We start from the raw sequence: 23270 nt of genomic DNA, 5'->3' as shown, positions 1-23270 counted from the left end.
TGTCCATGCACAGGGGCTCCTGACAGACCTATCGTTTCCGGCAGCCGGCTGGATCTCCATTGCAAGAGAAAGCCAGGGCTATGAATACGCAGCATTCCCTCCTTCCTCCCTCAAGGTGCCCCACTTTGGCCAAATATAACAGATGACAAGGGAGCTCATGAATGCAATCTGTAAAGGTCAAGTCTCCAGATTTTCCTTTGACACTTTTCCATCCTGTTTAGTGGAAAAGTGTGGAGAGCAGATCTGGTGGACAGACAGAAGAAAGCCAGCACTCGGCCCTATTCTTTTTCTTAATGAACTGACATCGCTTTAGTAGGCATTCAAAATCCTTTAACCACCTCTCTGCAACATACTTTAATACAGGTGATTTACTGCTACTCTTCCCATATTCTACAGCTATGTGAGCCATTTTTGAAAGCACGAGTTCCTACATTTTCTTTTATTTTCTTAATCCCCTTTCCTCATCTCTGCCTGGTTTCTTCATCCTTCAAGTCTGAGTACAAATGCCATCTTCCCTCTGCTGCCCACTTAATTAATCCACCCAGATTGCTGGCTCTCTAGAATATGTCACCCCCGTGTGACAGAACAAGACTTGTTCTGTGCACTACTCACTCTACTCTGAATAGAAGGAGCTACAACTTCATGACATCCCTGGTCACAGGGCAGGGAGTGAGGCCCTTCTGAGAGGAGGGCCTCACTCTTGGGACAAATGTTATTTCTCCCTTGAGTCCTCCCTTATGGGCCATTTCACGACAAAAAAACAAAGGTGGTGATTAAGGGGAAAGTATCAGGGAACAGGCTGCATAGGCTTCTCTTTAAAATAGTGAGGAAGGAGGAAGCGAAGGTAGAGGAATCACCACATGTGGTCCAATCTCATTTCTAAGGGGAAGATTCTGAATTCCTCTTTTCGATTTCCCTTTTCCTGCTCAAAGTAAACATTTAGCGGGGTTGGCAGAGCATGGCCAGTATATGCACAAGGAGCTGAGATTGGGGAGTTAGGTCGTGGATCTGAACAGCTTGTACTTTGTGTGGGCAGAGACACTCATGTGCAGAGAAGAAATTTTGGCTGGCATCATGGGCGTTGCTGCTGGTGGAAATCCAGTTTGCTAAGACTAAGTATTCATTTCTGGGACCAGGGCAGGCTCCCTGGTGACACTCTAGCTGCAAAAGCAGCTGAATGCCTTGAGGCATAGTGAAAGCAAGATTTTGAGTTTTCCTAACAATAAATATTGATTGCTGGGCCCAGGTTAGGCCTCTCTAGGGACCTCAAATTGAAAGAGCAGCTAACCTTCTGCCCTCAAAGCTCCGCATTATCATACAAGGTGTTGGTGTTGGGAAAGGGTCTGGTAAAGAGATTCCCATAGATATTTTATTTGGAGGTCAGGGCAATTCATTAATAAATCTCAAACAAGAACCATCTGTATCTGCGGTGGGGTTATCCTAATCGCCTCTCTTTCTTATCAGAAATACAAACAACAATTATTCTCTTGATCATTCTTTCCTCCCATTTCACCCCCAAAGTATTTTGGTTTATATTTCTTCCATTACACACATCATGGTCAAACATACATTATAATTGAGCATGAGTCAGAAAGCAAGGATATCGTCTTATATACCCTTGAGATCTCTCATGGTTAGCACATAGGAAATCTTCATAAATGCTTGTGGAGTTGAATCATGAGGCATTCCCAAGACCGCATTCAGGTCTTATAATTTCCTATTTAGCAGTCTATCTACTGTTACACACACTTTCTTACAATTCTATGAAATTATTTAGAAAATCTCCAGATCTAAACTCCTCCCCATATCTTTACATAGACATATCCTATTTCTCAGCAGAGCTAAATGAAATGTTTATTTTAAACTTGTGTTACTTAATTGGTTAAATGAACACAATCTTTCAAAAGTGAGTGCCATAATACAGGGTAATGAATACGTCTTTTTTTTTTTTTTTTTTTTTAATGCCTATAGGACCTGATATTCCTAGATGGTCTCCCATCCAAGTACTAACCAGGCCCAACCCTGCTTAGCTTCCAAGATCAGATGAGATAGGGCTCGTTCGTGGTGGCAGGTCATAGAGTGAACACGTCTTTATTTGACAATTTTTCCCCAGGAAAGTCGATATTATCTAAAATAGGAAAGCGGCAGGTATAATGGAGCTGCTGGTAAGGGAAGAATAAATAGTCCACTACTACTTGTATCATTTAATCTTGATTCCTAAGTTCATAAAACCTATCGTCTATTCCTACAAATGACTGTAGAAGGCTGCCATTTTTGCTGCTTCCTCTAAAGTACATGGCAGAATAAATATCTGGTGGCATTTGGACCATGGAGACAGGTATAGTACACACGTGTCAGAGACCTTTCACAGTCACCCCCTTCTTGGCCCATCCCCACCACAACGGTACCTTGATGTGGGGTAACTGCAGCCATGTTTATACTATTGACCCTACCCCATATCTCATCCACATTTGATTTGACTAGAAATAGGATCTTGTTCCAAGTGGGCTAATCAGGTCTTCTTTTGGAATAAGGGACAAGAGGACAAAAATTAGTCTCTCCACATGCCTGGAGACATATAGTGACTAGCATCCATATTCTAAGTGACATCATTTTTTTATGTAGACAGTGAATAGAGGAAACATGTCTTCAGAGAAGATCTCTAAGTGGAGAAGCAAAAAGAAGCAGAGGTGTGAGGCAGATGAAGAATTCTGCTGAGTCCAGGCCTTTCTGAGGTCCTACCTCACTCCTTCCTACCCTTCATCTCTGGGAGGCATGTGCATTTTTATATGGAATTCTTTATTTTGATTAAGCCAGCTTGAGTTGCTTCCTTCGTCTGCAATCAAAATGTCTTCACTAATACATTAGGTGGCAAGTAACTAACAGAAGGTCACGGAACGTACACTAAAATCCAGGAAACCAGATCTCTAAAAACAGTGCTAAGTGGCTCACTGCTGTGCTTAGCATTGTCTGAGCATATAGTGCTCCAGCCTGTGTTTTTAAAAAATTTAATAAAAAATGTTTCTTTCAAGTACTGAAGGGCCTCTTATGCTACAGATTCTTTTTACAAAATCTAATGAAAAATCTTCAGGTTAAGGTTTATTTAGAGAGGGCGATGAATTTCCTGCTTATATTAATTCCTGTGCATCTCAAAGTTTAGTATTATTTTCAAGGTGACTCACTGTTGTCTCACTTATCCATCTCTAGGCCAGACATTCTAACTTGCTTTATGACTTAAATGATTTCATGCAAAAAGACTTTTTAAAAATTTCGATGTGCAATGTTTATTTAAATGTAATCAGGAGATATAAGCAATGTTTTTGGTGATGCTCTGAAGTATTGATAATATTCAATAAAGTACAGTCTTTGACAGTCACATATTGGGTACCAATTATGCATACAATGCTAGACAGTGGGGACACAAAGATGAGGACTGAATAATATGGAAATAGTTAGGTAATAACACCGCATAATAGTGGTGCAACTGTCTTCTTGAGAACAACATTCTGACAGCTCGGTCACTATCCCGAAGGGATGCCAGGAAATTTTTGCCTGGCATCAAAAATATATGGGGTTGGATACCTCTGCCAGTCAGAAGCTGCAGAAGGCCATGCGCTTTGGGGTCATTGTGAGACTTTCTCTAAGGGTCAATGTGGAAAGGTGAGACCTTTCCACATTGTGGTACAATGGTCTTTGAACATTGTCACTTGAGTTTTCTCTAACATAATTTTGAAAAACTATGGATCTCCTTTTACATTTTAAAGTTAATATACATGTTGCAAAGGATATAATTTCTAAAATATATTACATTGAGCTTCTTGAAATAATGGAATTTATCTGCCATGTAACCTAAATGACAAAGCCAATGCTGCCCTCTATGCAATCAGCCAAATCAAACTAAATTTTCAAGAAAAGTTTGACTTCACGATTCAACTCAAATATATATGTTAAAAGGTGACCCAGGACAATCATCTCAATAACTGTCATTTTAAAATCTAACTGGGAAAGGAGAAGGAGGAAGGGAAGAGGGGAGTGTGGGAAGAAGGTGGGAGTGGGGGCGGGGAGAGAGAGAGAGAGAGAGAGAGAGAGAGAGAGAGAAACTCAGCAAAGATTTACCTCTCGCTTCCTTTTCAATATTGCTTATCTCAAATTTATTTTTTAACTGTGTGAGTCTCTTTTTTGGGGTGCCGCATTCTCAGATTCTCTATTTGTCTCCCCAGGGGCTATTCCTCGGCCCCCCTCCCACAGGTAATTTATTTTGGTAAGAATCAGGATGGGTATGAGGTAAAGAGAAGGATACTCATGAAAGAATAAATGAGAAAGGTGAAGTGGCAGACAAAATGAGCCTTTCTCAATCTAGAAGAGAATATGCGAAATTCGAGCATCTGTGAAATGCCTCCTGACACCATTTGTGCCTCAAGTCCTGAGAAGTCTCCGAGGCCTCAGGGTAGGCAGACTTCAGTCGATAGACTCTCGGCGCAGTGGACGGTGTTAGTCCTGGTTTGTGTCCGCCTTGTGCCGGCTGAGGCCAGTCTGTTCCTCTGAGGCAGTTCCTCTCTCTTTGATTCCACTAGTGGCCTCCAGGTCAGGGGATGCAACGAGTGACTTGGGAGATCACCAGTAAGACTGGGGATACAGTCTCGAGTGGCTTTTGTTTGGGTACTAATGGGGAATAAAACCTTTTCTTCTGAGATTTTTGAAATCAGAGGAGAAGGTACAAGGGAGAGGGAAGAGGACAAAGAGGGGAACCTCAGGGGGTCAGAGACAGAAATACTGGCTCGGATCTCCAGCCTTGAACCTCATGCTCCTCTGTTAGGGGTGGGGACTAAGATTTGGGCAATTGACTGATGGAGATATTTCAAAAAGCTAAACCCTGCTCATGGGGGAGAGAGAGAGAGTACACACATATATATATGTGTGTGTGTGTGTATATATATATATATGTGTGTGTGTGTGTGTATATATATATATGTGTGTGTGTATATATATATATATACACATATATATATGAAAGTGTATATATATACACACACACGTGTGTGTGTGTGTGTGTGTGTGTGTATATGCAATCATTTATGTCTACCATATTCTATCAACCATCCTTTCTTCAATATCCAGTTCACATATCTTGGGCAAATTTCCTAACTAAACTATCATTTTTCATGATTAAAATTTAGTTTTTAATGATTAAAATGTAGTCCAATCTACTGTAAAGCTGCCATATAACATCAGGTTCTAATCTCTATTTGTTTCCTGCCCTTTCCCCATTTCAGACTGGAGATCTGACCATGGCTGCCGCTTGGAGTAAGGAAGAGAGTGAAAGTCACGATCTGGCTTTGAAACCCCCCTGCCCTGCCATTTCTCAAGGCTTTGCTCTTTGGTGGGGACAGAGAGAAGAGGGGGACATGGGAGGCTGTAATTTTCTTAGTAACTAGTCACCTGTCATCGTTAGGGAGGCGCGTCCCACTGCGCAATGAGTTTGTGTAGCTCTCTTTGCTCTTGTCATGGCTCCGTAGTGATAGTATGTGGATCGTGTGTGCGCGCGTGCGCCAGGGGAAACCCATTCTGTTGTCACTGAATATTGTTTAAAGGAAGAGCAGCTGCGTCAACCTTTAGCTCAGCTCCGCCCCCAGTGCCCTTTTCAGGAGGGACGTCACCTCACCTACACTGGCAGCTGCCTGCACAGCCCTCCGACTCCAACTTATCTCTGCTCTGTGCACTTCTTCAAGTTGACTCAAGAAGGAAACCACAGGTTCTCCTTCACACCTTCGGAGGGTTGTGCGGAGCTGGGATACAGCATAATTCCCACCTGCCTCCTGTTCTCTGATTGTCGTCAGGTACATTACATGGTACAGAATGCTCCCAGAGCCACCCGCTTTCAACGCACTGAACCAAAAATTGTCTTTATGTCTGTTTGCAAAGGGTACGTGTGTCAAATACTCTTAAGATCTTTTTTCTCTACACTCTACTCTGATGCAGCACAGGAATCAAATTTTGCACCTTTTCTTCCCAGGCATCACCAGTCTTAACTATCTATTTTCTTTGGTCTCGACTGGCATTTGGCGGTGGGCCGTGCTGCTGGTGGTGATAGCTTCCTCTCTCCTTCACTGGGGAGGAGGTAAAATCTTCTCACTATAAACACCATACTACTGCAAAGACAATGACTTCCAAGACCCCTTCTCTCTTCTTTCCAGTCCTTTCCTTATGTAGACTGGAGAAATGAAAGGCTGGGTGATGATGGTGTAGATGGTTCTGCTCCCAGTAACAAGCCTCAGTGGGTTGTGTCTGACCCCAATTACTGGTAATCTTTGACAGTTGTTTAAAATATGTGGTAATGGGAGCCTCTTACTTGAGACATGCAGTCAATTTCACTCAATTTCTTGTTAATCTTGTGCAGGGGTTTTTCTAGTCTGTTAAGAGTTTCGGTTTGTTTGTGCAAGATAATAAAAACAGATACAGCTAAACTTTCCATCTCAAATAATGACATTACCCTTTATTCCTGGGACCTCACGGGTAGGTTACAGGCTATGGAAATGATGGGCACCAATAGCTTATACGGTAAAGTCGCTGCATCTAGAGAAATTCTACAGAGAAGCCTAGCAAATAATTGAAAGCATGGTGTGGATCTGGAGCATGGAACAGAATTTCAGTAAGAGAGAGGGATGATTTGAAGCCATTAACATACAGATGGCATTTGAAACCTTGGAAAAGAATGACATCTCTCATGGAGAGTGCATAGAATGGGATGGGAAGCAGATATAAAGGCAAACTTTGGAGACCATCGATAAATGATAGCAAGAAGGAGAGGACTAAAAATTTTTTTTAAGAAGTAGAGAGACAGAGAAAATATTAAGAAGAGATGAACAAAGAAATAGGGAATGAGAAAATAGAAATATGGAGTTGGCAAAGAAAGAAGGTGAGGAGTGAAGAAAAATGGGAAAGTATGATATCGAAGAAGAATAATAGAAATGAAGGAAAGGGGAGGTGGCTTTGTCAGGCTGTGGCATAGTGCCACCGACAGTTTCCTGAGGGGTCTCTCCAAAGCCCCGATGGTACAGGCTGTCCAACATGAATCTGGAGAAAGTGTGAAATTTATGGTTCCTTCTGATACTCTGGCTGGTTATGTTAAAATGACAACTTATTCGCATATTGTGATGATTCATTTTATGTGTCAACTTGCCTAGGTTATGACGACCCGTCCTTTGCTAAAACATATGTCTAAATGTTGCTACGAAGGTGTTTTTAGGCATGATTAACATTTACAATCAGCCAACTATAAGTAAAACAGATCACCTTAGTAATGTTGGTGAACCTCAGTCAATCATTTGAAGGCTTTAACAGCGAAGACTGAGGTTTCCCAAAGAGGAAGAAATTCTGCCTCAAGGCTGTAACATAGAAACCCTGTGTGTATTTCCAGCCCGGCAGCGTGCTGGGCGGACTGTGGACTCACGCTTGTGCCATCAGCTTTTACTTGAATATGCAACTTGCTGGCTTGCCCAATAGTTTCACGCTTCCAAGCCCCAACTGCATGAGGCGATTCCTTAAAACAAATCGCTTTCTAGCTCAATATATTATATTAATATTATTAATTTTATTATCAACATAATTAAAATTATTTTATTATCAATATAATTAAAATAATGATTAATTAATATTAAGTATCATTTATGTAATTAAGATTATATCTTAATATACTATATTAAAATATCTTATTCTTTATATAGAGATATGTTAATCTCAAGATATCTTAATATACTACATTAATGTGTTTTAGCATACATTGCTATCATATTTATAACATAATGCCATATAGTATGTTATTTTATATACTGTATTAAGATATTTAAAGATATGTATATATACACACACACACAAAGAAACAATAGGATATCTATCTATGCTTATATTTAAAGATATGTATATATACACACACACACACACACAAAGAAACAATAGGATATCTGTCTATGCATCTATGTATCTATGTATCTATGTATGTATGTATCTATCATCTCTCTATTTACCTACTCATCATTTTTGTTTCTCTGGAGAACTCTGACGAATGCGTGTGTGCATTCTAGAACAGAACCAGTGTTTCACTAGTAGCTTTGTGCTTTTCCACTAGATTACAAACTCCCTTAAGTCCAGACTGCTTCTCATTCATGTTGACACTCACATTGTCTGGCATCTCTTAGGCATATGCAAGAAATAAGTAAAGTATGAAAAGATCAGTAAGATCTTCTGGATAGTAAAGGATTAAACATTTCGTGTCTCTTTTTTTCTAATGAACACCATAGTTTTAGAATAACTTTGCCTTAACTGATATGTTTTGGATAAGCTTGTTGTCTGCTAATTAATAAGGTTGCAGACTCGAGATCTGAGAAGAATTCATCAAGTGGAGGCACATACGAATTGACGCCAAAGAAAATGCAGTTATTCCATGCTCTGTGACGCTTCAGTGTCGCAGATATAAACCTCTGACCACAAACTCAGCATGCAAAACATGATGCATTTCTTCAATTTCTTAAAATTTTATTAAATTCTGGGCCTTTATCTTGTTCAGTTCATGGAAAAGTCAATCACTTTCATTACTGGGGTAACCTGTATCCCATACAGCTGATGGGAAGATGGGTACCGCGTAGGAAGTGCACAGTATCCGGACTGGTACTGTATATTGTGAGGTCTTCTAGATCAGCGGTCCCCAACCTTGTTTGCACCAGGGACCCGTGCTCCTATGTGAATCTAATGCCTGATGATCTGAGGTGGAGCTGAGGCAGTGATGCTAGTGTTGGGGAGCGGCTGCAGATACAGATGAAGCTTCACTCACTCCTCCTACCAGTCACCTCCTGCCGTGAAGCCCAGTTCCTAACAGGCCTCAGACCGTACTTGTCCATGGCCAGGGGTTTGGGGGTACCTGTACTAGGTTATGCGCGAGCTCAGCTTGCAGAGACAGCCCGTCTTTGGCCTCTGTTCTGTGCATTGGTTATGACATGGGGGTGTTGGCCGGGAACGTTGGTGCCTAGACGTCAGCCTCCACAGACAGGTAAAGAAAGTATCTCATTTGCAGCTCTGCTACCTTCCCTAGGCACCACCTATCATGTCTTTTTAATTTGTAAACAATGCCATGTTCCCTTGTCATCTAAAAGGCCCCTAACATAATCTGAAAAGTCAATTTAAGGCTTTTTACTAAAAAAAAAGAAGAGTGATTATTGTTATGTAGCTACTGCTTTCTGCCCAGAGAAAGAAACCCATAAAGTATAGAAACACTAAAGTTACCTGCCTGTAAAAACAGGGTGGAAGGAAAATACAGCAAATGAAGCGTTTCAGATAATTGTTTTGCCACTATATACTTTAGTCAGCAATCAAAGGCTTCATTTATTTAAAAAAAAAAAAAGGTTTCATTTACCTTACTGGCATCTTTCTGTTCACGAGAAAACACAGGACCGTGATGGTAATATGAGTCAGCAGAAAAACTAATCCAATACTCAGGAGAGTCCAAATGTCTAGAATTTCAAACCAATGAAAAAGATAAATATGCAGTCACAAATATGAGAGACCCCAAAACCAAATGTTTTGTTTAGTCACAATGTCACCTACTATTCTGAGTGTACGTGAAATCTGCAGGAGGAGAATCAACTTTGATGTGACATCAATTTCCTTTCCATCCTTGTTCACATCTGGAAATGCGATAAAATATGGCAGAAAAAAAAAAGAAGTGAAAACATATTTTAGCAGTTTTGTCATGCAATGAAATGATGAATGTCAATAAGCAATGAGATGCCAGGAATGTGGGTAATGTTGATAAAAAACCAAAAATGTTCAAACCGAAGAAAAACAAAATCGAATTTTATTTTTGTATTATTATGTAAGATAATTTTTTTTCAATATTCATTCCCTTCTTGACTTTATAAGGTAGGAACTTGGTTTTCACAGGCTCCTTTTATGTTTCCCAAAACTGGCTTGCTTTTCGCCGGTGTCCGTTTTACTTATCATTTATCTCAAATCCAAGAGCTAGCACATTTTCAACAGTGAACAGATTTAAATTCTTTCCGATATTGATAGAGAACATTCGAATTATAGATTAACAGAAATATAAACCAAAGAGTATATTTATTTCTCATTACAAAATGGATGATCTTTTAGGTTCGTAGATTTGGGATCAGGTTAATGATCTCATTAGATGTATTAGGAATACCCTTAGAGTTTCATTACCTTTGCTTTTCTTAGGGATGTACATGATGAAACCTGTAACACAGAGAGCATCGCCTTTGCTGTGGACGGTCTTCAGCTTGCTCAGAAATGGAGACTTGGCTGTGCATCAAAGGAAGATGAGGTTTATTTCTAAGTGGTAAATGTATCAGATACTTCTGATAGAATGTGTTTGCATATGGGTGTGAAAGCCTGTGTATACCTTCTTGTTTACCAGAAATAATAGGATATAAATTAAGAAAGGGTTAGTTGGATTTCCTGCCAAGTTCATGGTACATGCTACAAAACAGGATTAAAAACTAGCTTTTGAATGTGCACGCATAAAAGCTGTGTGTTAGAAGCAATGCTTCTTCAGCACCCATTTGTTACATTTTCTCTCAATCGCTTTTGAACTTGAAAATCAGAATGCTCAATAGCAATTCCTACACAAAAGCCACTGCTTTTATTAAATAAAGAAAGCTGAGAGGTTCAAGGAGGTTTATGAGAATGCCTTCATTCCTTAGTAAGTATTCTTTAAAAGGTAGACATTTAAGACAATTTGATTGTTTTGATGTCCCTGAAATGAATATTTAAATTAACCTGAATTGCTGTAGCTTGCAGTATTTGGTGTTTTTTTTTTTTTTTTATTCTCACAACCTTTAGGATATGTTCCTTGCCAGTCCTCATTATTTGACAGCATGACTCTGCATGTCTGTCTTTCCCACGTGCACATTCTGGTGTGGCCTAGACATAGGGGAAACTTTTTCATTCTGCGTTAACTGGGATGCTTTAGAATTCTGGCATCAGATTACTATTAAGATAAATTTCAGTGGACAGTATCTTGGAATACCAGTTAAAAAAATAATGGGGAAAAGCCAAACCAAATGGAAAACAGTACCAACGTCATCTATTACCCATTTTCGGTCTAGCTTCTATGTATCTGTGTATATGTATTTATATGTTTTGTATATAGATACACATATATACATATACTTGAGTATAAATCTATCTATATATGTATCTCCTGGTGATGGACAAATAGAGTATTAAGTGACCTTTTCTTTTGACAGTTCTTTACTAAAAAGGTTTTTCAACTATACTGAAAAAAATGTGATGTTAATTTTATAGAAATAGGTATAGATACTATGGATAAAAAGAAAAATTATGACAGGCAATTTGTTTTTAGACTGATAAAAGTTTACTTGTAACAATAACAAGATACAACCTTCTTCCCAATAGGTACATAAATACATATCACTGAATCTTTATGTATTTATTTATTTAACCAAAGAACAATTATATTAAATACTACATAATGGTGATATAATCTTATCAACTAACATGAGAAAAGTAATAGAAGGAAATGAGTATATCACCTCCAAGAGTTTCAACTTGTGCATCAGTCTGCCATCTTGAAACCAAATGTTTTCTAAAAATGTTTTCGAGGTGACTTATTGTTTGTTTGTGAATTTTAATAGATATCAATTTTGAAATATGAATAGAAATTACTGAAATTTTAAAATTACACAGTAAAATCTGATTCAAAAACTTATAGTCAAGGAACGAATTGTTCCTCGAAATGAAAATTGCAATCTCTACACCAAACTGAATCCTGACCATCACTTCCTCCTCATTTGATGTTTATCATATTGAAATAACACACGCTTAAATAAATAAGTGAAATTATGCACAAATACATGTTAAAACACAACTCTTCACCTACATATGCAATTTCACTCTCCTGATGTAACCAATATAAACAGCCAAGTATGTCTCTTTCCATTCCTTTCTCCTTCTCATAGAACACACACACACACACACACACACACACACACACACACACACACACACGTATATATGAATCTCATGTGTGTTTTCTGTAATAGAAGCATCTATATCTCTCTGTAACTAACTGGCTCTTACTTTTAACAATGAATCATGAACTTCCTTAAGCTCAGCTATCTATATAAACAACTCATACAGATATTTAATTTTCAGAAATTAACATGCATACTTTTTTTAGTTTAATCTTTTTGTTGTCGCTTTCTTCCTTCTCCTTCACCCCTATGCACCAAGGAGAAACATCTGCTCAGTTGCAGAAAGAGCAAGTAGATAATTCAGTGTTCAAAGTAATTGTGGCAATCTGAGCTCTAGACTCCATTAAAATCAGGAGAACAGATGAGATGTCGAGTAGAATTCGGTGTGCTTTTGGGTAGGCAGATAACAACCAGAGAGAACCAGTCCTATTGGGCACCCTAGATAGAGCTATGAGGAGCTGGGTGGTTGGGTGTCAGAGCGGGGTGGGTATGGGGGAAGACTGCATAATTGTTGGATGCTAAAAATAAGACGCCTAAAAGAATGGGACAATGAGATTCAGCATATCTGCTTGACAATTAATTAAAGAGTAAAATAGCCCTTGCTAAATAGCTTCTTAGCTATTTTATGACTGAACAAAGCTGAATATAACTGTGAGTTTACTTCTTGTATAATCCCAAAGGATATAGAACTTAAGCATTATGTAATTCTTATGCTAAGACTAAGATACCTTAATCCAAATTGGAATGCTTATTTGTTTTGTTTTAATGTCAAGAAGGGAGAAAATAAATGTTAGATGTGATGTAATTATTTTGGAGGTTTTATATTTTTATAGTGAGTCACTAGAATCAGCTTAACCAATAAAATTAACTGTTAAAGTTGACAGAAAGGAAGAAAAATCACCATTTTTCCCCCCAGAAAGTACTCATAACCAAAACGCATATGAGGAAAATCTGATTTATTTTGACTAAGAGAGGCTGTGTCTTTTGTCACTTATTTCATATACCTAGTAAGTTTAAACGTTTTGTAACTATGGAAGTTCAAACGATTATCTAATCATACAGTGTGTTGTGAACGCCTCCCCAGAATTCATTTGAGAACCCGTACTCCATCCCTTCCCTTCACCAAATTGTAAGCTTTTCTATGGTTTGGTTGGGATTAAGCCCCAACCTGACCTTTGGGGTTATCTCATTCTCCTTGGTGTAGTGTTTTGTCTCAAGACTCTGTCTATCACCACATGGGGTGATTATTCCTAATCACTAGGGGTTGGTTCACAGGTCACCGGCTTGACCAGTAAGAATGCTGTCATCCTGGGGGACATTGTGATGGCTACTTGGTGGTTAGAAACTATTCTCTCTAACTCAGATATGAAAAAGGGAACATGGAGCCCTGTGAGCTCAGGCAGCCCTCTCCCTACCACTTTGTTACAAAAGCCAGGCTGAGGATCAAATAAACCAATAGGAAGACAGCCTATGAAAATGAGAAAAGGAGGAATAACCTTAATAGCATTGCAAACTTCTCCATCAGTTGACGTTCCAAGCCTGCTCTGCATTCAGACTCTTTAGTTACATGAGTTAATAAATTCTTCCATCATCTGAGCCATTTGAGTTGGGCTTCCCGTTACCAGAACACAAACATATCTTTAGCTTTTCTACTCTTCTGTTTTGATACCTGAATTCTCTTCATTAAATCAATGATCCCTTATTCATAAAACATTTATTGAATGTCTGCTGTGTATAAGATGACTCTACTACATACATAAAGGATGGACAAGACATATTTGAGAATTTGTAGGACCATAAACTTAGAGGAAATAAAAACACAGTATAAAAATAACTGAGATACAAAGTAGAAAATAAAATATATGAAATATAAGAAAAGTAAAGAAAAGTGCTAAAGGAGAGGATAAAAGAATTGCTTCAGGAATCTATTTTTCCAGATCCAGAAAGTGAAAAAAATGTAATCTCAACTATACATTTATAGAATGGGTGATATATTAAATTATATTTATTCCAAAGAATAAAGTGTTTACATATGTGTGTATTATATAACAATGTTTCAGAAAAATTGGTCATCCAAGAATATAGGAATCATCTGTAATTCATGGGATCTAGAGAAATATGTTCAAATATAAGTTGCTATTGGGATCCTAAGTTAACCTCTAGATTTCCCAATTCTTTATTACACCATATTTTTTCAGCCATACTTACCCTAATATTGCAGTTTTTAAGGATGTAGAAAAAAATCCCTTCAGAAGCAGAATGCATTCTGAATATATTTCAGATTAGATTTATAATTTAGCATTATAGCAGTAGACTTTTTATTAGGCATTTTTATAGCAACATGTTATGACTATTAAATTTTTTGTAGATCATTTTTGTTTATAGGAGTCAGCATCATTCTACATTTACATTCCATGCTTCAGAAAACTGCAATATATAAAGTCCAAAAGGAATTATAATTAAATATCTGCTATGTGTTCAACAGTATTCTAAATGCTGTAATCCAATATTTTTAATACAATAATCTTACAGAATAGGAATTATTTCTCCATTTTATAGTTAAAGGCACAGAGGAGTTGAGCAGCAAGTCACCCAGGGGTCCATCCTGAACGAAATTTTAAACTATTTCTCTCTGTCCCTTTAGGCGATGTTCTGTTCAGTACAGGGTTTTGCTTCCCACAGATTTCCCAAAGGTGGAACATAGCTGTTTATAATGGTAGTTAACTTTACAATTTTTAGCTGTTAGGAGAGCACCACTAGAAGACACTTCTGGTCTTAATGATCTGAAAATGTCCATTTGTCACATTCAGCTTTATCTCGGTACTGTCTCTGAGTGTGGATGGGGCAGCTGTGGTTGGTGCTGGGAAAAGACTAAGTCATAGAGTGAGATGCCTGGGTTTGAGGCTAAACTTTGCCTCTTTCTAGTTATGTGGCTTTGGGAGAATCAAATGACTTCAGTTTGCTCTTATAAACAGTAACAATTACAACTCACCTCACTGAAGGTGTATGAGAATTAAGTAATGCACAGGAAAGTACGCTGCAGACGGTCAGGTGTCATCCCTGCCGAGCTCACACCCAGCCTTTTGCTTTGTACTGTAAAATCACGGTCGTGCCTATTCCCTGCTAACTTTATGCCCTCAACAACCAGCCCTCCAAGGAGCTGGCATCTGAGCATCGGTTAAGACTTACGAAGCAGCAAAACGCCATTGTCTCAGCTTCTGTTTCTATGGCTTATTAATTATGCCATTTGAAAAACACTTTTACCCATGAGTATGTCTGGAGGTTCTGATCCAGTTACACAGGTAGGGGAAGAAAAAGCAGGCGCTGAAGATGCTATGTCTTCACTGAAGATTCCTCTCCCCAGCACTGCCTGAGGTTTCTACCCGTCAGAAGTATGTACCCCAAGGCGGGAGAGAGTGGTGCTATTCCAATTTAGCACAAAAGCATCAGCTCAGACCAAGTGTTTTCAGGGCTACGTGCCGAGCCTGTGCCAGCAGAATGGGTGTGGGACAATTGAGGTAAGCCCTTACCAAGCCGTCCTTATTGTCATGGGTGAATTCATTGAATGCACAATGAGAAAATGGGAGAAGCCACTAAGTAATCTCTGAGCCACAAAGCCCCACAATTCCACACTGACTACCAGCAATTAATTTGTTTGGACTAATTTCTTCCTTGACTAATTAGCTCCAAAAAAGTTTATAAAATTTAGAAGTATTAGGGAGAGTCCATCTGAAAGAGAAAGATAAATGTCCCACTTTATCCATGCATAAGGGTCTGTTTTCTTTACACAAACAGAAGAAAGGGAGAAATAAAATATAATTAGACACTCTGCCCGAGCCCACATTCTAACAGGTCTTCTGCTATTAGGAGATTATAACCCAGGGTTCAGAAATAACTTATTTCTGGGTGTGCTTGGCAACACCTATTCATTACTCATACCTGGAACAAAAGCTCCCTTATTGTCATTTGCATGTTGGCCCCTTATTGTCATTTGCATGTTGGCCCCTTATTGTCATTTGCATGTTGGCCCCAGCACATGTCTCACTGCCAGGAAAAACGAATGAAGAGCCACACATTTTCCAAGCATGTGTTCATGGATTGCTTTGGTGGGAACTGGCAGAGGGTTCACTCTGTTTTTTTAACTACTTGAATTTCAACCAGAGCGAAAGTAATAAAAGAACAAATTAAGTGTTAATGCAGAGGAACGGTTATTTCATAAAAATGTTGCTATTTGCACCTTCAAATTTAGACGAGATTATAAATGTAAATTTGATGACCGGATCCACTACTTTTTCCTGACTCAGGATAACGGAGAGAACAGATTTGATTGCATTTTTCCTCACAATTATGACACTAAAAGAAATCTTAATTCTATTTTGAAATCCGACATTTCAAGCACCAGAAAGAGATAAGGATTCTATTTAAAAAAAAAAAAAGAAAAAAAAAGATGTATAGGTAAAAAACAATTTCTACATTCCCACATTCATTCCTCCACTTCATCATCTCAACCACCAACGTTCCATCGATTTGCCACCGAATTATCTCATACATGTGGCCTCCTCCTGCCCCGTCCTGCTTTGCCACATGGCCAAAGACCCTAGTCGCTCTAATACTGTTACCGGTTCCTAACTGGATTTTCTGCCTCCTGACTGAAGTCACATAGTCAACTTCCCTGATTCAAACCCTTCACTACTTTCTCACAGCTTTCTGAACCCGGTCCAGATGACGTGGTTTTACACGTCAGCTGTTCTCTGACGTGACTTCTTGGTGGCACAGCTCGCTGACCTCAATTTTCCCTTTGCTCCCTTTACTCTTATTGGAAGAAGCCCTTCACCTGAGAGATATACTCTTTCATCCTTCTAGGACTCTTCAGGGTATTTATTCTCATTGGCTGGAAGACGGCTTCACTCCTTATCAATGTGGCTAGCTCATATGGACCTGTAAAGACACGGACGAAATAAGATTTATCCTGGGAGGCCTTCCTCTGAGCCCCTGGCAGTCTTAAATATACCATCTTTGGTCCCTTGGCCACTCTGCAAACTCCTGTGACAGCACTTGGCACAGAGTTCTGCAATTGTCTCTTTCCTTATAAATCTTTCTAGATTATAATTTTTTTCAAGATGAGTATACCTGTTACACTCTCCTATGCTTTAATTAGCACAATCCTGCTCACAGGTATTTACTGAAAATATTCACTATCATCACCATAATGGATTTGTGTTACAGTTATCAAAGCACTTTTATTTTGTACATGTATTATTCCGTTTAATCATTATACCAGTGATTTATAATTTAGTATGCATCAGAATCAACTAGACATTTTGTAAAAACAGATTGCTGGGCGCATCCCCAGAGTTCTGATTTAATAAGTGTGTAGTGATCCCTGAACTTCATTTCTAACAATTTCTCAAGTGACATTGACTGCTGGTCTAGGGTCACACTTTGAGAACTATTGCTTTAGAATATTCTTTTGAGGTTGTCATTATATCACATGGATATCTGTGAAATATTTGTGATATTTCACTTCCTCACAAAAGTAGGGTGTATATTATCAGATTCTGTCTTTAGGGGATGAGCATTTGAAAATGCAAATCACATGCTCCTGTGTGGCTTTTATTGTAATTTCCACTTGAATTGATAGTCAAGTTGCACGGAATTGCAAATGTAGGAAGGAAGCACATTCATAGATTATTTCAAATTATTACAACATGGTAGAAACAACTTTAATTACTTCAGAGTAAAAATAGAGCAGGTAAAAATGTCTTTCTGTTTCCCCTTTGTTCAAACAGGTTGGTGTGGTGCTGTAGCTGATGTGATACCAAAACAAAAAAAAGAACCCCTAAAATTGATGTTTTAAATGGTTCACTTCTCCCGATTTTTTTTCAGTTGTTATGAAGAAAATGTCCCTGGAGTCGGAGTGGGGAAAAAAAGAAGAGCGAGGAAGCTAAAAAATTCACAAACTGAGCAATTAAAAATGGGAGTCAACAGAAACTAGTGTCATTCTAACATGAAGAAGGCAAAGGCATTACATTTCTGTTGTGGGGTGTAGTATCTATAAGAAATAGGTTTTTGAAAGTTTTCTTCTGTCATCGTATGACGTATAAAAGAATTTTCTTTGAAAACGTCGGTTCTGACCTCTAATTCCAGTAAGACCTTATCCACCTTCTCTTTCCTTCCCATGTTCAATACACACGAAAACACACGTAAGCACCAAATGGTAAGGCTGACAACGAGAAAGGACAGGCCGTGAACGGCTGGCTCTGGAGGGGACTTCCACCAACCAGGGTGGTGACAGGGCCAGGGTGAGAAGCCATGGGTGCCCACGGCGCACTTTGACCTCTGGTAAAGTAGCGAGGCCCATGACTTCCTTAGTGGAAAACAAAGAATCTTCTAGTGACTTTCCATCAGACTGAGGAAAAAGTCTATACGTTGCACTCTGTGCAGAGAGCAATTATCCAGCGTCTTCTGTCCTCTAGTCCTTATTCTAGGTGCGTCTGTTAGACTCCAAACTCACTCTCTCGCGATATGATAGTGCTCATCCCCAAAACACTGAAGCTTGTTTTTGCCTCAGGAACTTCATGTTTTCTTTTTCTGACAGATAAGCAGTTTGCCCAAATCTTGGAATAGTTTGCACTATCGTGGAATTGTGATCTTGGCTTGAATCACACCCTCTCAGATAGATCTTAATCAACAAGTCTATTTAAAATATTCCACAGCCAGAATCACTTCTTCATCCCCTTTCTAGCGATCTGCCCACCCTAGTTATTTTTCTTCACTGCGTTTGTTACTACTGAAATGTTATGCACACGTGAACACACATGCATAAATATTACATATGTATGTATATTTAAAATATATTTGTAAGTATAAATGTTAATTTGTAAATACATATAGATTACACAGAATGTGTAGAAAAGAAATTTACTTATATATTATGTGCATACACATACATATCTACATTAAACTATATGAACGAAACTTGAAAACCTCAAAGAAATGATTTTTGCAAAACTATAAATTATAAAATTAATATAAACAGTAGAAATCTAGAGTAGTTCAATAACAAATATAATATTGAAAAAGCCTTAAAAAATGTTCCAAGACGAGGCTCTTTTGCTGTTTTGGTCTTTCGAAGTTTCAAGAAAAGGTAAATCCTAAGCTATACATGGTGTTTTGGAAAATAAAAAGCTACCCAATTTACTTTAGGGAGATAATGTTTGCCTGATAACAGAACCTCAAAAAGTACTGTGCACAGAAGAAAATCAGGGAACACTGTCACTTGTAAATACCAAAATCCTAACTAAATTACCAGAATGCTAAATACGAGACTGCACTGTGCTGTAGGATTTTGTAAAAACTGCCTCTTCTATCTGTATGCAGTTACGATCCATGAAGAAAAAGGCAAACCAATCAGTATAAAGGGCAGAGGGCCTTGTAGGATAGCAGTAAAATTGTAAGTAGAAAATCTATTGTTTTAAGTTCTAACATTCCTTCCAAGAATGTTTCTACCTCTAAATCACTGTATTGATGAATTTTCTCCTTCTTAATGATTAAGTAACCCTCAAATTACATAAACTCTTCTAAAAATATAAAATGGGCAATAACACTGAAAAAATACATGGTTATTAACAGGTAATCCCCTTAATATATTTACTGGCCTAGATCCGTTTCCCGGTGATTTCCCTCACATATTTAATAAACAGATATTTACCAGATTGTATCTACCCTAAATATATGAAATGATTAAGGTGAATTAACTTGTTTCATAAAGCTACATCTCTCTGCTATATAAACCAAGGGGACCATATCCATATAATCATAGATTAATCTCGCTAAAAAATGTGCAAAAAATCCCAAAATAGAATACAGGAAAAAATTTCTATTACAGACTCTAAACAGCAGACTGTAGTATTTTAAAAAATATATGAATATAAGTATATGTTTTCATTGTTCATATATCTGTGTTGTTAGATTACGTAATGATCTCACCCTTGGACAAAATGAAGAATGATGGACTTACTACTGTGTAACGCCTGGTGACGGTGGCTAGAGTTGGCACAGAGGAGAGAGAAATCTCTCAAATAAGAATAGGGTGGTGTGGCCAGCAGTGGAAGAAAAATGACTCTGTTAGGGGCTATTTCACGTTGTGAAAGTATCATAAGGCAAATAGATTTTTAACTACCTGGACGGGAATACTGATGTATGGGAGGGAGAGAACTTGGTGGGAGTGGGGGCGGGGGTGGGAGGAAGGGCAAGGTAAGAGCCAGCTGATGATGCTGATGATGAATTTTTATCAAAGAGAATTTGCCTTATCTTCTCCTTAGATTTCAGCAGTTTCTGTTATAATAAATCCTGATATTAGGTGATTTCTACCACGCTCCATCTACAGAGCAACATTTTCTATTAAAAAATGTATATAGTTTTAACTATTTACCATATTTGCAAGAAAATAAGTATGCACTAAAATTCAGAATTTCAAGCAATGAGAACTGACATGTAGCATGTATTGGTTGTGTTTATGTTATTAAATATTTAGCTATTTGTGTAGCATGTTATATAGACTATAAAAACAGATTGGTGCAAAATCATAAAATATAGATTCTCATTTGCTTCACATTGCATAGTTGTAGTAAATCAAATGTTTTTAAAAACAGATTTTAAAAATATATTCAAATAACTGTCACACTGTATGTTCCATATTGTGTAACATACACTATATACTAAAACACATTTAAAAAAATATCATTGTGTTCTTTTGAAATAAGATTTTAAACTTGATTTATTTGTTTAAAAATATTTATCGAGGGCCAGGTGTTAAGTCTTAAGCATTTGGATAGCCACACGAAAGACCAAGTCCTGACCTCATGAAGTGCACATTTTATGGAGGGAGAGAGAGACGGAGAAAGACAATGAACGAATAACTATGTTTACAGTTACTTAACTACGTAAGCAACTATGTATATAGTGGAATCAGAGAGGGTGCAGGGCCAGCGGAAGGACCAGTTTTGAGGCTGTGAGTATGGACAACTTTTTTGAGAAGTTTTGTCACGAAATGGAGAAGATGAATTTGCTGGGAGCAGGAACGACAGCGAGAACAGGTGAGAGTGATGTCTGCTTAAGGGTGTAGCTATGAGCACATGCTTGTGGACAATTCAGTAGGTCAGGAGAGGCCGATGTCTGATCAGAATAGGAGGGGTGATAGAGGAGATTGGGACGAGGAGAAGGAAAGGATTCTAGAGCCCATGGACAAACAGGGTCTTTTCTGAGAGACGACGTGGAACATGAGGGTGGTTATTTGCTGTTGGGAGTTCTCTGATCATGAGGCTTATAAAGAAATCTGAGGGTAAGTAATTGGCAGAGGGGGTACTGTGGGGTGGGAGACTTGAGGCGGAGATGAGAAGGCATAAAATTGGAATAATTTCTGACTGTCAGAGATCACTCAAACTAGACACATGCAACAAGCATTTTCATGCAGTGCTGAGTGCCCATTTGAGGTCATACGTGTGTGTGTGTGTGTGTGTGTGTGTGTGTGTGTGTGAACAAGGGGGCATTTGCTATTTTCACTAGAGCATTGCATGTGTATTGTTCAAAAACTCAAGCTGCACTCAAGCTCCCAAATACTTCCCGTTTCCTTAACTGTTTCTTTTAGTGTGAACCTCCATTTTTATTAATAATATACAATATGGTGTTATCTTGATTTGTCTATTTTATTGTTATAGTTAAAAATTTCACTGCATTAAATAAACAGTAGCTCCTTACTGCCTCTACTACTCTATAATTAAATCAATATTCAGAGTTAATAATTGTATTACTATGTAAATATTGCTGTTCACTGCTGGGCCAACAAACAGTATACAAAGATTATGCGTTTACTTTTTTTTCCCCCCTGGAGTTAATTACCCAATTTATTTTAATATACTAAGTTTTCTAGGTTTTGTGGCTAATTCTTAAAATGTCCCACATCTTCCTTCTCAATACAGTTTTCCACCAGATAGGCTCTCATTTGGAGATGTCCCAAGGCTCCTTCCTGTTTCTTTGGGCCAACGTGGACTGCTCGCTCTCTAGGCCTATTTTCTGAGAATTTTTAGGGCTTCTCTTCAACGTCAGTTCTGTTTCCTGGATCCTATGTCATCCTCTTCCTCTATTTCCTCCCTCGGTTTGCTTGGGAAAGTTGTGCGTGAGATGTTAAATTTTTGAGATCTTTCGTTTGAAATATTACACTCGACATCAATTTTAAGCATGGTTGGCTTTGGAACTCAGGTTTGAAAATCATGTGATCTAGTAAGTCAGAAGATTTATTATCATCTAGATATCTCCATTACCTTCTAGCTGCTGGATAACTCCATTATCTTCTAGTTCCCAGTGTTTTTCCTCATTTTCTGTATGTGAACTGTTACCTTCACAGATGGTGCCATCATCCCAGGTTTTCTGAAATTTCTCCGTGGAGGGCTTTTGTCTGGCTCTTTTCTCATTCACTGTACCCGACACTTCATCAATCTGGGCGAGTTTTTCTGCGTTATTTCTTCTGACAGTTCTCTCCCTGCTCTATTTACTCTGTTCTTTTATTCTGGAACTCTTATTATTTGGATTTTGAATCTCCTGAATGGATCCTTCCATTGAACTTTTATTGCCTACTCTCCTCATCTTTATATTCTATTTTCTGGGAGATGCTCTGATTTTATGTTTTAACATTTTTATGAGTGTTTAAAATTTTTGAGTGCTATATTTTAAATTTCCTAACATTCTTTTTTCTCTAATCATTTTTCATAAACATTTCCTAACTCTCTGAACACATCAAATATAATTAAGCGTTTTCTTCAGCTCTCCACACTGTTTCTGTTTTATCTGAGTTCTATTTTTCTACTTGAATCTGTTGATTTATTGGTTTTATCTGTCTTTCACATTAGTGGCTTCCTTCTCCATTTGTTTATTCTTATCTTTCTAAGTGTATTTCAGGGAAAAGTCCTAACAAGATGATCACTGGGTTTCTGGCATGGGCTGGACCAATTGACTAATAGGCTATATTTCAAGGCAATGAGGTTCCTTTTCTTGGTGCTCCCCTATTATAGAATTTCTAGGACTTGATTCTGGTGTCATTCCGCTTTTCCACTGAGAGAGACTGTAATCTCTCACTTTGTGTTGGGGGTGGGAGTTTGGCATGGGGAAGATATAAGATTAACTGCTGTTCTGGGGGCTGCGGAGGAAAAGGAAAACAGGATTTTTAACATTAAATATGCAAACAGGCGATTCTTGGCCCAGATGGCT

General features: G+C 38.3%; 1 protein-coding gene across 1 annotated transcript in view; it reads right to left on the bottom strand.

Annotated features, from left to right (window-relative positions):
* Positions 1–23270, bottom strand: part of MALRD1 (MAM and LDL receptor class A domain containing 1) — a 533295-nt gene that overhangs the window by 19456 nt on the left and 490569 nt on the right. The window contains 2 exon segments of the mRNA XM_025043397.1: positions 9407–9503; positions 9598–9677. Coding sequence (XP_024899165.1) covers positions 9407–9503; positions 9598–9677 — 177 coding nt within the window.

Source organism: Pteropus alecto, unplaced genomic scaffold, assembly GCF_000325575.1.
Source record: "Pteropus alecto unplaced genomic scaffold, ASM32557v1 scaffold11, whole genome shotgun sequence".
In the NCBI taxonomy this organism is placed as follows: Eukaryota; Metazoa; Chordata; class Mammalia; order Chiroptera; family Pteropodidae; genus Pteropus; species Pteropus alecto.
Note: the sequence above shows the minus strand (reverse complement) of the source record. Positions and strands in the feature narration are given on the sequence as shown.